Source organism: Myotis brandtii, unplaced genomic scaffold (assembly GCF_000412655.1).
Source record: "Myotis brandtii unplaced genomic scaffold, ASM41265v1 scaffold34, whole genome shotgun sequence".
Lineage (NCBI taxonomy): Eukaryota > Metazoa > Chordata > Mammalia > Chiroptera > Vespertilionidae > Myotis > Myotis brandtii.
The window spans coordinates 3,090,229-3,104,518 of NW_005363098.1; the positions used below are offsets into that span (position 1 = coordinate 3,090,229).

Here is a 14,290-nt window from a genome sequence, read left to right on the forward strand (position 1 = left end):
TATTTTTCCTTGTTTGAGTCCTTTTTTCCCCTGAAGTCCCTATTTTTCAGTTCTGCAGTAAAGAACTTGAACATCAAAGGCAGAGTATGGGAACACTTGAAGCATCCTTAGGTGCAAAGAACCATTTTGGTAGCGAATAGGACTTTATCATAAAGAGACCATTTGGTACATATCAACCCCAATAGTTCCCAGGAAGGCAGCACAAGTCAACAGGCTTTTCTAAAAACCCAGTGTTTTCCAGAGAAAATCTGCTCCCCAAATTCATGGATTACAGGCCTTCCACTTTAGGATCAAAGTAAAAATCTTTAAAATCATTACCTACACTGTGGCAGGTACTATATATGATATATTACCTAATTCAATCCTCTCAGCAACCTGAGAGGTTGCCACGATCAGCTCTTATTTCTCTGAGGACTGCTACCAAGTAAGTTTTCCTTTGGAGACAGCCAGTATCTGACTGGCCCCATTGGTTCTACATCTCCTTTGAGGGCAGACTTTCTGCTCTTATCTTTCCTTCTTAAAATCTAAGCATTTTAAATTATTCAGAAATCATTTAATCAGAAATTATCAGAACCAAAGTAGCTGGTGAAAGAAGGTCTCAGCAGCCGAATGAGCCACATCCACGCCCACGGCCTTTGTCCCCCCACCTCTCGGAAGTGTCCGAGCTCATTCATTCTGACTTGCCTCTGCCTCCCGCAGGGCCCCTGGAGCAGCCGCTGCCCGAGGCGTCCTCCCCATCGGCCTGCATCGTGGAGTACGGCAAAGCCCTGGACATCAGCTACCTGCAGTACCTCTGGGAGGCCCACGCCAACATCCTCCACTGCATGAAGGACTGCCGGGTCTGGTCCGCCCTCTACGACGGAGACTCCCCGGACCCTGACACGTTCCTCCAGAGTCTGCCGGAGGAGAGCACCACCAGCCCCGCCTGCCCCGCGCTCAGGCTCAGGCTTCCCCAGCAGCTCCCCAGGGAGACGGGGCCTCAGCTGCCTCCCAGAAAGGACAGGGGCCACACGGAACTGGAGTGGGACGACAGCTATGACACTGGGATCTCCTCGGGGGCCGATCTGGAGAATCCTGGCCCGCCGGCGCCCATCGAGCCCCCCAAACACATCCAGGAGATGAAGAAGAACGCCATCCTGCGCTTCAAAGGGTCCTACATCGAGGAGTCCGACTTTCAGGACGACGTGATGGTGTACAGGTTGTGTGCGGAGAAGGACGCCGAGGACACCAGAAAGTCACAGGAGGAGCCTGCCAGGCCCCCGGCCCAGGGCCAGACCGAGGGGCAGAGTCCCCCCACGAACAACGGCCCCCTGCCCAGCCCTCAGCCAGAGACAGACTCCGAGGAGGAGCAGCACAGGGACAACTCAGACGTGGTTCCCAATGTGTCCGCGGAGCCACCACCAGAGAAGGGGCCCCCGGTGGCCCCGGAATCAAACTCAGAGGCAGCACCCCCTGTCTCCGAGGCAGAGCACGGTGCGGACCTGACAGCGGTTGACCCGGAGGGTGAAGATTTCATTGCCCAGTACGACCAGATCATTAAAGAACTGGACTCTGGCACCCAGGGCTTGATGGGGCAGAATTCCTCTTCCCAGGGTCCTGATCCCTTGCTCCTCCCAGAAGAGCAAGAGGGGAAGGAAGAGAGCAAAGGAGAGCAGGAGGAGGAGGAGGGGAAGAAGGGCCTGGAGGAGGAGGAGGAGGATGACTTTGACTCTCTGATGGCGGAAGCTCCTGCCGAAGAGACCGTGCCCTCCCCCTTTGGGGTGAAAGAGGAGGCTGACTGTGCCAGTCGCCGTCCCGTGAGGACTCAGAGCGCCCCGTTCACAGGTGACCGGCTTAGCTTGCTTTGTAATTTCTGCTTTTGAAAGCACTTGTGCATATTACACAGGAGAGTAAGGTAGGTGGGGCTGAGGGGCATTAGCCATTTACCTAACAGAGGGGAGGAAGTATTTTTATGAAGAGTGGAGAAGGGGTGGTTTCATTTTTTTTTAAATTTTGTCAGTCTTGCCATGATTGTTGTATTTTTTTTCCCCACCAGCAAGTTAGAGGTTAAGTTTTACTGTCATGCCTTTGATAGTAATAGGACTGCTGAAACCACATAAGAAATCCAGTCTCGTTATTGAATAGCCTCGTTTCCTGTAGTCTAATTTATTTTCCTCCTTAGCATTTATTTCATGTGAATTCTCTTAAAAGCACATTCCCCCCTCCCCCCCATTAGAGTGTATGCTCCACGAGGGCCCAGGTGTTGGCTTGCTCTCTGCTCTGTCCCAGCACCTGCACACTGACCAGAGCAGGTGGTCGGCACCCAGAACACTTGCTGTGGACACATCCGGGCCATTGGTTAGTTGGGCCTTTGCCTGGGAGCTCATTTCAGATAATCACAAAATCTTCATCCGAAAATAGGTCCAGGAGACCCACATAAACTCAACTCTGCTACAGAGGGGGTGTCCCAGTGATACACCCTCACCACAGGTAGACTCACGGGAGAGGCAAAGCGATAGGGGAGGATATCAGGTAAGTGGGTGGGGTGAGGGATTATGGAGCAGAATGTCATTAAATATTGGCCAGTAACATCCAAACCTGCACATGGTGAGGCAGAGGGTCAGGCACAGAGGGTTCATCAAGCTCAGGGACCCCGACGGTGTTTGGGTAGCAAGGAGAGGCCCTCAAGGAGCTGGCATCACCGCGGGACAGTGGCCTTGGAGTCGGGCCTCCCGGGGCATCCTGGCTCTGGCACTTTCAGCCACGTGACCTGGTGTCCCCGACCCGCCCTTCTCCCCCGTGAGGACTGAATGTAATACTGGGGGGGTCATTATTAAGGTTGCTGGCAGCCCCAGCAGCCTCGGCTGGTCCTTCCCTGGCAAGTAGGGGCAGCATGGGGAGGAGCGACCTGCTCCCACCTCCTCCAGTCAACCAACACAGAGGGAGTCACATCACCTTCTGGTCCAGCCAGGTAGGCTTCCTGCGGGTTCATGATCCTCCTCCAATACTTATTCTTCTATTTACTGACGCTAAATGGGGAGAAAGCTTTCAATTCCACAATTAAAAGGCTGGAGGTTCTAGTTGAGATAACATTTCAGTGTGAATGGGTTTTAATTAAAATTCAATCAGTCAGTCAATCATAAATAAAAAGGATTAAATGAGCTTAATTTTCCCAGTCGATAGGGAGGAGGAGGGGAGGGAAGGCCCCAGACCAACTGAGGAGGGGCAGAGAGCTCAGTGCAAGGAAAGGGGCAGAGGGACCGCAGGATCGCAGTGTTGCCTGAAGCAGGTCCCCTTGACTCTCACCCAGCGGGAACTCCCAACGGTTCTCCAGGACTCCAGGGCCCTGGGCGAATGACCAGCCTTCCTCAGAATGCCAGCCTTCTATCAAGGAGCCTCATTCCTGGGAAATATGTAAATTGAGGAAACCGAATATAGCTTAGGGCAAAAAAAAAAAAAAGAGCTAATACAATACCGTATTAAATAGCATCAATATTTTGCTTATGATACACCTGAGAGCCAACAAAACGTAGTTTTTTGACATATAGGTCATTTTAACGCATACACAATTCAGGAGACATCTTTACTCTTCCCGAGTATGTGAACTTCGTCCTTGTGTGTTCTGCAGCATTAGGCTGAACGCCCATCTCTGCGGAGGATCCTGGTTTCCGCTGAAATGAGTTTGCCTCTCAGCAAAACCGAAGTTTCCCTTTCATTTATCTAATTGATTTTGTTAGAGACCTTTACGTGGCAGGTCCTATGCTAGGTACTAAAGACACAAAAATGAAGGAGTTTGCGGACTTTTAGAGGAGACATCAACAAAGAACTGAACCCTTTTAGTGAGAAATGCATTGTCAGTCGCTGTGTGCCAAGTCCTGTGGGGGCCCAGGGCAGGGAGCGGGGGAGGCTTCTCGGAGGAGGGCCACAGGGGGCACAGAACTGATGGCAGCTCCTGTTGGAGCCAGGAAATACAGGGGCGGGGATCATATTGAGGCAGGGGAAGGAGCACCTGAGGACAGGGGGGTGAGTGACAGGGAAGGGCAGTAGAGATTGCCGTAGTTCTGAAAAATTACATATCTTATGGCTGTGGAGTTTATCTGTCCTTCTAGAAGAAGAGGGGGATGAACTCTGGATTGCAACCCCAATTTGAAAGCAACTTGATGGGGTTCCATCCAGAACCTCAGAAATGCCACCAGTCACTCTTCCTCAGGCGTCACCCCCATACACACCTGTGGCTTTCTGAATTGTAGCTGTTTTCTGCTTTTCAGCTGCTTACCAGTCCCCCCACCCCCGGAACTGCTTTTAAAGTGCTAGAAATCAACTAAGAATAAAACAGGAGTTTGAAAGGGTTTATGTCTATTTCTTATTGCGCATGGCTATGAAGTGGTAATTAATGTCATTAGTGGCTCATAATGACCGTCTTCTGGCTTTGACCTAATATCCCGTCATTCATGTGAGACAGTGATGGCCCGCTCCCAGGGTGCGATTACTCTGGTTTTCTCTCTGCCCTGGCAGTAGTGTTGGACTACAGATGGTGTGCCCTGGTCACTGCATGGCCAGCCACCTTCATGTTTGGCCGGCTGAGGCCAAGTATAGTCGGGGATGTGCCAGGGAAACTGAGGGTTCACATTAAGGCCATGTGTGTTACCGGAGACTCTCCCCCCCTACACACGGTTTAATTCACCTGTCTGCTCCCTCCGGAAGGAAGCAGGTGCGGAGCCTGGCACTATACATGGGTGGGCAAGAGGGGATGTGAAAGACTGGGTCCGGGTTGAGGAGAGTGAGGACAGCAGCCTCTTGTGGACCCACCTGGAAAGCTAGAACTGCATTGTGATGCCTGAGGACACTTCTGGGGTTCTCGATGGAAGTCCATCAAGATGCTTCAAATTGGGGTTTCAACCCAAGCATATTAATTTTCCTGAATATGTTTGGCAAACACTGCAAGGGCTGTTTTGCAAGCAAGGGCTCTCCAAAGGCTCTCTGTGTGAAGAGTCCATTGACCTTCTGGGCCATCGACTGTGACTGAGGAGCTCAACCCCCATCCCAAGGCTGGGACGTTGAGGCTAAGTTCAGTTCACAAGGGGATGGTGCCTTCTCTGTGTTTTGAGGCCCCTTCGAGACATGCTTTGTGTTCCTGGCAGCGGAACTATTGCCCTGCTACTCGCCCGCCCGCGTAGGAAAGAGGTTTGTGTTTGGTGCGCTCATTTCTCACCACCACGGCTTCTGAACGAAGCTTCTTGTGGTGAAGTTAAACTCATATTAATGTTGGTGACGTCTTCATAAGGCACGTTTATCCATCAAAGGATATGTGCTTTGTTATAAATATGCTATGGTTTCATGGCATCATCAATAGCTCCACTGGGGGAAATACAAAATTCTCATTGATTTTGCTTAATGGACCATTTTTATGGTAAAACTAGGAAATATCTTCCGGTAATTTTATTACTGCCAGATTAATTTTCTGGATTTTTTCCCCTGTCTTCAATGAACTTTAAGCATATTAATTTTCTGGTGACCCAAATTAGTCGAAGCTTCTTTTTTTCTTAATTTTCTTAGGAACTGATTTTTAATGAAATATGGATTTTCTTTTTTTAAGGAAGCTATGACATACCAAACTGTTTCTCCCCAGATGAAGTCCTTTCTCTCCCTTCCTCCCATCTGAAAATTGAAGGGTGGTTACCAAGTTGCTCAGGGCTACCTGCCTCGTTTACCTTGTCTTTCTCTCCTTGTCCTTCCGAACTGTGACATTTGACAAGACAATCTTTCTCACAGTACTTGTTGGGGACAGACTGCCCTCGTTCACAGTGTAACTGTCTGATAAACACAGTTCATATGTGTGTGCTATTCTTTAATAGCACAAAGATTTTTTTGTTATCCAAACTTGTGGCCTCTCATGTTTGTATGAAACCCTACAACAGTGATGGCGAACCTTTTGAGCTCAGCGTGTCAGCATTTTGAAAAACCCTAACTTAACTCTGGTGCCATGTCACATATAGAAATTTTTTGATATTTGCAACCATAGTAAAACAAAGACTTATATTTTTGATATTTATTTTATATATTTAAATGCCATTTAACAAAGAAAAATCAACCAAAAAAATGAGTTCGCGTGTCACCTCTGACACGCGTGTCATAGGTTCGCCATCACTGCCCTACAACATGCTGGGTCATGAGCTGAAAAACGTCATGGCTTTGAGCATAGGCAGCACCGAGTACAGAAACAGTGTGGAAAAGTGTATCTTAAGTTTAAAAATTAAATTATCTGTCAAGGTCTATGATAGTTTCCCAAGTGTTAAAAGTGCTCATGGAGTCAAGATAGTAGCTCCCATGCCCATTTGCCTGCTCTCCTTTTTGGCGGTGGCTTGTTGTGTGCTTGGGTTTGAGGCAGGGGAAGACCCGGCTGCCTTTCCCGTGTCTGCATTGGACTTGCACCTGGCGGGGCTGTGGTTTGGGAGCTGTGGCCCCCGTGGCTGCCCTGTGCCCGCCAGCCCTGAAGCCCGTGTCCCTCCCTCAGGCCCGTTCATCAGCGTGGTCCTGTCGAAGCTGGAGAACATGCTGGAGAACTCCTTGCACGTTAATTTGCTGCTCATCGGGATCATTACGCAGCTGGCCAGCTACCCGCAGCCACTCCTGCGCTCCTTTCTGCTCAACACCAACATGGTCTTCCAGCCAAGCGTCCGCTCTCTCTACCAGGTGCGCTAGCTGAGCCCACATCCACCCCTGTTGATTTTACGGGTGCTGATGAGCAGGGCTCCTCCCCTCCTTCCCCTGTTATTTTGTGTGTGTTTTTAAAAAAATTCCTCTGTTCTCATTCATTTGCTCTCCTTCCTCATCCTGTTTTGCTAGTTGTGTGTAAATTATTCTAGCAAATAGCAAAACTTCATTTAGTTTGATGTTTAGAGGGTGCCCTACCAAAACACCCTGGCGGGTCAGACGGAGGGCCGCCCCTGAGAGAGAGATTGACAACTGGGGCTAGAATTCCATTTGAAGCATTAACATCATTAATGCCCTTTTAACAGGTCCTAGCATCTGTGAAAAACAAGATTGAACAGTTTGCTTCTATGGAGAGAGACTTCCCAGGGCTCCTCATACAAGCCCAGCAATACCTGCTCTTCCGAGTGGACATGTCCGACGTGACAGCTGAGTCGCTAACCAAAGGTGAGCCGGCTTCTCCCCTGCGTCTCTCCTTCTCCTGCGCCTCCATTTCCCCGCCTCCCCATCTGGGTTCAAAGATGCTGCATAGGCTCCTGGGCTCTAAAGCATTTAAATTGTATTTTCTTTTTTATGCAACTGCAAGGAGTTTCCTGTTAGTGTTCTTAAGCCTAAAGAAAGGTCTGCCAGCCCACACCCGGCCCATTCGCCTGTTTGGAGGGTCTAGCGGGCATTTGCTTCCGTAGGGAAGGAGTGATGTGTGGGTTGTCGTAGGCCTGGAATAAATAACTCAGTGCCTCCAGGCGGGAGGCATTCCTTGCACACCCTGAACCATGTCATGGCCAGCCCTACCCTGAGGAGGACATTGTTCTCTTCATTGTTTTCAGAGACTCTTGGGCCCCAAATAAATGTGCTTCAGGGCTCTAGAAGGTAAAAACTATTCATTTGGACTGGGAGAAGGAAAGTTTATGCTCCGCTTAAAGTTCCTGAAGGTGACTTTTCATCAGCTCACGGGGCCTGCCTGGCAAGGTGGGCAGGGAGGGTGGTGGGTGGGTGCCCCGCAGGAGAACTGAGGTCATCCTGCTGGCTGGCCAGCCTGGGGAGCACCGCGCTTTTCTTGGCTTAAGCTCAGCTTGGACAGATTGAATGGCCGGTTGTCCTCCAAGCTACCACTGTGGCCTGGGGGAGTGCAGATCAGGAAATGCCCCGTGTTTTCCTTGGGTCTGAAAAGCTGCAACCCAGCATTTTAAAGACTAAGACTAGTGGTGAGAGTGGGGTTCTCAGTCTTGGGCTAAAGGCTTGTGATCAGATACTGGCTCCCATAGGCAGAAATCTACCTCAGGGCAATTTTTAACCCTTTAAGGGAAACTCCGAAGGCTGACCTTGCCTCTGTGCAGCTCTTTGATCTTAGTCACTGCGCCTCACCAAGGCCTCAGGTTCCTTGACTCTTAAGTGAAGAATTTGTTTTTCTTCTCTGACTTCCTCTGTGGCTGTAGAACTCTGGGTGTGAAGAGCCCTTAGGGCATCGCAAGGCAGATTTTGCAAGAAAGGTGGGCCTTGTGCCACTGGGCGGGGAGCTTCAGGCTTTGGCCTAGAGGACAGCAGGCAGGCCATTCGTGGAGGGAAAGGAGCCTATGGGAAGGAGGACTGCAGGCCCATGCGGCCTCTGCTAGCCACCTGCACAGCCGGTCTGTTAGCTGTGTTCCCCCTGAATGGGGAGGGTGTTACCACATCTCACCCTGTGAGAGAGGGTGCGTCAGTTAGCTCCTGTGCATACCAAGCCATTGCACAAACAGTGGGTTCATAGAAAGCCATTCATGAGGACTCAGAGTCTGCATGGTCGCCTGGGCCGGGCTTGGCTGAGTTTGGCTCGTGGGCTGCTGTCTGCAGGTGGCTGGTGTCTGGGATGGCCTCAGTCACATGGGTGGCTGCTGGCTGGGCGATGGGGATGGCAGGGGTGTGTGTTTCTCCTCATCCAGCGGGTTAGCCCTGCTGGTCAAATGTCATAGCCACGGGGCTGCAGTGAGAGCAGGAACACAGAAAATTTTTTGAGGCTCTGGAATCCTTCATGCTGTTGGCCAAAGTCCCCGGGCAGCCCCGGTCCAAGAGCAGCAAACCCCCACCTCTTGATGGGAAGAGCTGCAAAAAGGTTGGCCAGTCTTTCAGTCTACCAGGCAGGAGGTGACTTCAGTTCCTTACATTACACTCCAGACTTGGTCTTCCTTTGTATTTCATAGTTTGTAAAGTGCTTTCCCAGACGGTCAATTTTTATTTTCCAACAGCACTGCGAAATGGGCAAGAAAGGTACTGTGAGGTTCATTTTCATATAAGGAAGCTGAGAGTGGGGGCCCAGGGTAGTCAGGCGGGATCATGAGGCCCAGGTGCCTGAGACTGTCTGCCTCGTTCACGGGCTGAGTGCACACACGCTGACTGACGTCAGAGGTGTGTGACATCAGAGGTGCGTGTTCTGGTGAAGGATGGGGTCACTCACACCTGGTGCTTTGTTCAGGCTTCAGACCAATGGCTGTGGCCACCAGATATGTGTCCAGGGGGGCTTGTTCCCACGTGATGCTGTCAAATTAATCAGCTATGGCTGATGCTTTTCCAAGTCTGTGACACTTGGGACTTTGCTTAGTGGGACTTCTCTTGGGATCTAAGACTTTCCTTTTGTGGAGTTTCTCCACATTAACTTCTCTCAGGTTAGCCAAGTGGCAGCCTCCGCTCCACTTGAAAAAATTCAGACTCCCAGAAGGAGGAAGGCCCTGGCCCCGTGCAGAGCAGACTTCTGAAGCAGGTGCTGCCTAGGAGCCGAGTCCAGGAGCGCTCTCCCTGGGCACACAACAACGTGTAATGAGGAGTCCCGGGAAGAGGTCAAACGCTGGGCGTCCCATGTTCGTGTCTGTGCTCTGTCTGACATTGCTGACCAGGAGCAGAGCGGTAACGATTGCTCTCCTAACTTCTGAAAGCTTTCCAGGATTAGTCTTGAAAATGCTGGGTTGCAGCTTTTCAGACCCAAGTCAACGTTTCTGAAAACCACTCCTGACCCCGACATTGATCTGTGCTTCCCTTCCTCCGGCCTCTGTGCACGTGCTTTATGAGGGTGTGGTCAGGCGCCGGCAGCCAGAGCTGCTCCGTCAGGCAGGCCATGTTCCCTCAGCCTCTTGGCGGCCCCAAGAGAAAAAGAGCCTCCTCACTACCCTTTAAATAGGTTGTGTGACCACCGCTGCAGAGCCCATGGACTTCCCGTGTAGCCATCCCATTGTCGCCTTGTCTCTGAGGCTCAGCCATTTCCCAGGCTTTTTATTTCCCCCTCGAATACTTTCTAAAGCACAGGAGCCGTGTCTACTTATATTCGGAGTCCTCTCCCTGGTCTCTAGTTCTGGGAGGGAGGTGAGGTAGGTATTGGTCCCATTTTACAGAAGAGGAAACCGAGACATTATATAAGCTACTTGCCAGGGAGGGACCACACCTCTGGCTTTCTTGCTTTGAGTTGAGAGCCCGATGGGGCTGTGTGACCTATTGGAAGGCTGGTCCCGTGCTGATAGGACAGAGCTCCCGTAAGGCTTCCCTGCCAGACCTGGTCCCCCTCAGTGGGGGCCACCTGCTGTCTATAGTGAAGACAGTTTGGAGTCTCGGATTCAAGCTGGGTAAATGAGCCTTAGCGATGACACTTTTTAAATTCATGGGTTAAGCTACATAAATGAGCAACAAAAACCCCTTTTTTTGGGAGGGGGGGGAAGAAGAGTGAATTTGAGAGAGAAAGATGGAGATCAGGAATATGAACCAGCTCCAGGGAGATCAATGTAGGGAAGACCTGATGTTGGTCAGTTTCTTCCCTCATTCATCCAGCAAATGTTCATTAGCTTCTATTATGAGTAAAGAAGTGTGTGGGGCCAGGAAAGACACATTGAGTAGGGGCTCAGCTCTCAGAAATCTCAGAGTCTCCCAGAGGAAGAAAAACATAACAGCAATGCAGGTGCTATTTGGAAAATAAGATGGGGTGGGAGGCTAATCAGAGAATTCCTCCCAGGGGCAGGAAACAGGAAGTGCTTTGTAAAGTCAGTGGCAGCTGAATTAATGACGACACATGGCTGACACCTATCAAGAGGCCCCTGTGTACATTATACCTATTGACTCATTTCATCCTTACAACTCTGAGCTTTGCACAGATGAGGACATTACAGTGCAGAGAGGTAAAGAAAGTTGCCTGATGTTACTCAGCCAGCAGGTGGCACAGTCTGCTCTCCACCGCAGTACTGGAGTCTCTTAAGGCTAGTGATGGAAGTGTGGGGGCGGGAATTCCAGGTGCGGAGCCAGTGTGAGAGCAGGTCTTGGTCTGGGATTAGTGCCCACGTGTCCCATTCCCCACAGCATCCTTCGTGAGCCTCATGGAACCCTTGGAGAGATGCAGTGCTGGGAGTTGGGGTGGGGCTGCTGAGTGGGTGTCTCCATGGTTGGTGAGAGGACCTCAGTGACATCAACTCTTCGGTCATCACTCTGATGTCAGGACACGCTGTGGGCTTCTGCTGAAGGGTACCAGCGGATTCTCTTCCAGTTCTTTACGGCACGAACTGTGATAAGCTTTAATCAAAAAGGATATTTAAAGCAGTAAAGTGAAGGATTTTTTTTTTAACACTAAAGATGATAGTAGTGAGATATGGAAAGTACTATAAATGTCAAGAATTTTTAGTACTGTAGTTAAGCGACACTCTTCTCGGAGTGTTAAAAATGGGACTGGAATTCTGAAAAGCAGCCAAAATAATGAAGAGCTTGAATATAATGATTTATGAGGAGTAATGAGACTGTTTGAGTAGGGGGCAGAAGAAGGCATAAATAACTCCAATAACTATATGAAGGCTGGAGATGTTCAGGAATTAAATAGTCCGGAAAGTTGAACCATTTTAATTAGTGAAACTGCTTTGATATGAAAATTCAAATCACTTGAATATGTTCAAGGTTGGGCTCATTATCATCTGAGACCTATGTTACTGAAACTGAGATAGAAACCCCTGGAAACCTTCCTTTAAGGGAGGCTCCCAAGCCACTTGTCACCAGATGCCCACAGTTATGGGAAGTGCCCAGTCTGGTCTTCCCAGCACCCAACTTCCTCTCCATCATTTCCAACATTTCAGTGGCTTCTTTCAACCTATCCTCCACTGAAGGCTGGAGGTCCCAGCCAGAAGGGGCTTGCTGGGGGTGGGGAGGGAGTGTCATCATGGAGCCCCAGAGGTGGGAGCATGAGCTGCAGAGCTTGCAGTGGTTGTGGCCCCGCCTTCCCCCTGCAACAGTGCTATGAGGCCCCGCCTCCCCCTGCAGCAGTGGTGTGGCCCCGCCTCCCCCTGCAGCAGTGCTGTGTGGCTCCGCCTCCCCCTGTAGCAGTGTTGTGTGGCCCTGCCTCCCCCTGTAGCAGTGCTGTGTGGCCCCGCCTCCCCCTGCAGCAGTGCTGTGTGCTGGGGCTTTGCCGGCACAGGTAGGGCAGTCTCCCAACATGGGAGGTTGGGAGAGCAGGTGGAGCCCCTGGATGTCCTATTACCATCGTGCTGAGCTAAGTCGTCACTTGGTTGGTGCAATGGCAGGAGATGCCTTTTTCTGTCTTTTTTTAAAAAATATATTTTTATTGATTTCAGAGAGGAAGGAAGAGGGAGAGAGAGAGAGAAACATCAATGATGAGAGAGAATCACTGGTCGGCAGGAGATGCCTTTTTCAACCTTTCCCTTTGCCAAGTCCTAGGCATGGGGGTTCCTGATAAACCTACATTCTTGTCACACTCTCTTATATAGGCTTTTGGATTAAAGCCTAATATCTCATGCCCTGTGATGGAGGTCATCTGCTGGGCACGTGTGTGAGCCACCGAGTGGACTAGTGTGTGTTCAGGGCTGTCTTCAGGCTTCAGTCAGTCACAGGAACTGGACCCAACACTCCCCACCCGCCTCCTTCCCCTCAAACACACACTTGCGAGGGTGGAGGTAAAGGGCTCTGGAGGGTCCCCGTGACCATCTGCTTTCTGGTTTCAGATCCCACTCAGGATGCTTCCAGGACGGGAGCTGGCCGGAGCCTTCTGGATGGTCCCCCAAGAGTGCTCCAGCCCTTCCTGACAAGCAGAGCCGCGGTGGCGGGGGTGCCGCCAAGCCTGCCCCTGCCGGTGAGGAACACCATGCTGGCCGCGGCCCTCTTCCCCGAGTTCCTGAAGGAACTGGCTGCCTTGGCCCAGGAACACTCCGTTCTCTGCTACAAGATCCTGGGGGACTTTGAGGACTCCTATTGTTAGCTTTTTTTTTTTTTAAATAGAGGTTCTTGTTTTTTAAGGTTTTAGTGTCTTGACTGAATGTTAAATGCAAAGCTGCTTACAAAGATTTCTACTTTGATGTTTCCTGACAATACTTGATTTGTGGGGAGGGGACCTTCTGGGCACCTCCTCTCTCTTGCTGGGCCTTCCCACCCTGCGTCACACAGAATGTAAGTCTCATAAGCTGGCTGCTCCTTGGGCGGGTTTTCTTTGCTCAGTTTTTCCTCCTCAAATTTTTTGGTTGTTATTCTCTCATCCCTTTGAGTCGACTCACCTTGCAGCGTAGAGCACACCAAGCGAATATGGGGGTTCAGTGTCTTCTGGAAGTACCCCTTGTCAGGTCGGCTCTTCAGTGGCACGTGAAGAAAGCACACCTGTTCCTGTTGCCTTCTGCATTTTGGCTTCCATTTCATCAAAGGGAAGAATAAAAATGGAGCCTCCATCAAGTAAGCACGTATCATCTGTCCCTTGGCATTTTATGTCCAAGACTCGCTTTCTGCCCAACATAGATTGCTTATGGTGCAGGCAAATCCATTGGTCTCAGCTGTCTGCTGGGAGGCTGATGCGGTTGGAGAGAATTTGGGATGCAGGGAAATGTTCTTGTTGCTGGAGAGATTATTTGGCATGCCACCTAAACACTAGCCTTATCTTAGTCAGATTTGCACAAAATGAAATACACCTATGCAAACTGTTTCTTTGGTTTTTAGGATTTTGCTCAGAAGAAAGCATGCGATCATGTGCTTACATAAGACAGCCATCATTATTTTTTGAAGTGTTTTATGAAAACCAGATTAATTTGTGGAGCTATTTCATAGCAGGGTTTTTTGTGTTTTTTTTGATGTGTTTGTGTGGGGAATATGGAGGGAAAAAGATAAACTAAATGCAGCCTGTAGAATCACTGCTAATTATTTAAATTTTACTTGCTTTTCCTAACGTGTTGCACTTCGTAGAGAACCAGGAACTGTACACCTGCTTTGGGAATTGGGATGCAAATGCAAACAGGTCGCAGGGAGCCCTGCAAAGCCAAGTGTCTGCCAGTGACTCACTCCACGCGGAATCACTGCCTCCTGAATAATGGGGTTCATTGCAAGACCCCAGTGTGATGTGTTAATGCCTCTCTGCTGCTTTTCAGCTTGCTCCGAGAGGAGTAATTATAAGTAGAGCCACAGTCTCCTTCAACCATCACCAAGAGTGGGAAACACACAAGATAACTGTGGGCTAAAAATGAGACCCTAAACAACTGGTATTGATGGATATTCAATTCTGCTTCTCTCGATTAGGGGCAGGTGAGAAGCACCTACAAGGATGAGCCTCCTGTGTGGAGGGACGTCCGAAGCCCCAGGTCTCTCTGTGTCTGTGGTGTGACTGCTGAGC

At 50.1% G+C, this 14,290-nt stretch overlaps 1 protein-coding gene across 9 annotated transcripts in view; it reads left to right on the top strand.

The window, feature by feature from the left end:
* FAM160A1 (family with sequence similarity 160, member A1) overlaps positions 1-13,341 on the top strand; it is a 199,248-nt gene extending 185,907 nt beyond the window's left edge. For all 9 annotated transcript variants that reach the window (XM_014543876.1, XM_014543874.1, XM_014543875.1 and 6 more), the window contains 4 exons: positions 700-1,824; positions 6,494-6,672; positions 6,999-7,137; positions 12,645-13,341. In XM_014543876.1, coding sequence (XP_014399362.1) covers positions 700-1,824; positions 6,494-6,672; positions 6,999-7,137; positions 12,645-12,898 — 1,697 coding nt within the window. In that variant the 3' untranslated portion in view covers positions 12,899-13,341. The remainder of the gene's footprint in view (positions 1-699; positions 1,825-6,493; positions 6,673-6,998; positions 7,138-12,644) is intronic.
* Positions 13,342-14,290: the final 949 nt, after the last annotated feature.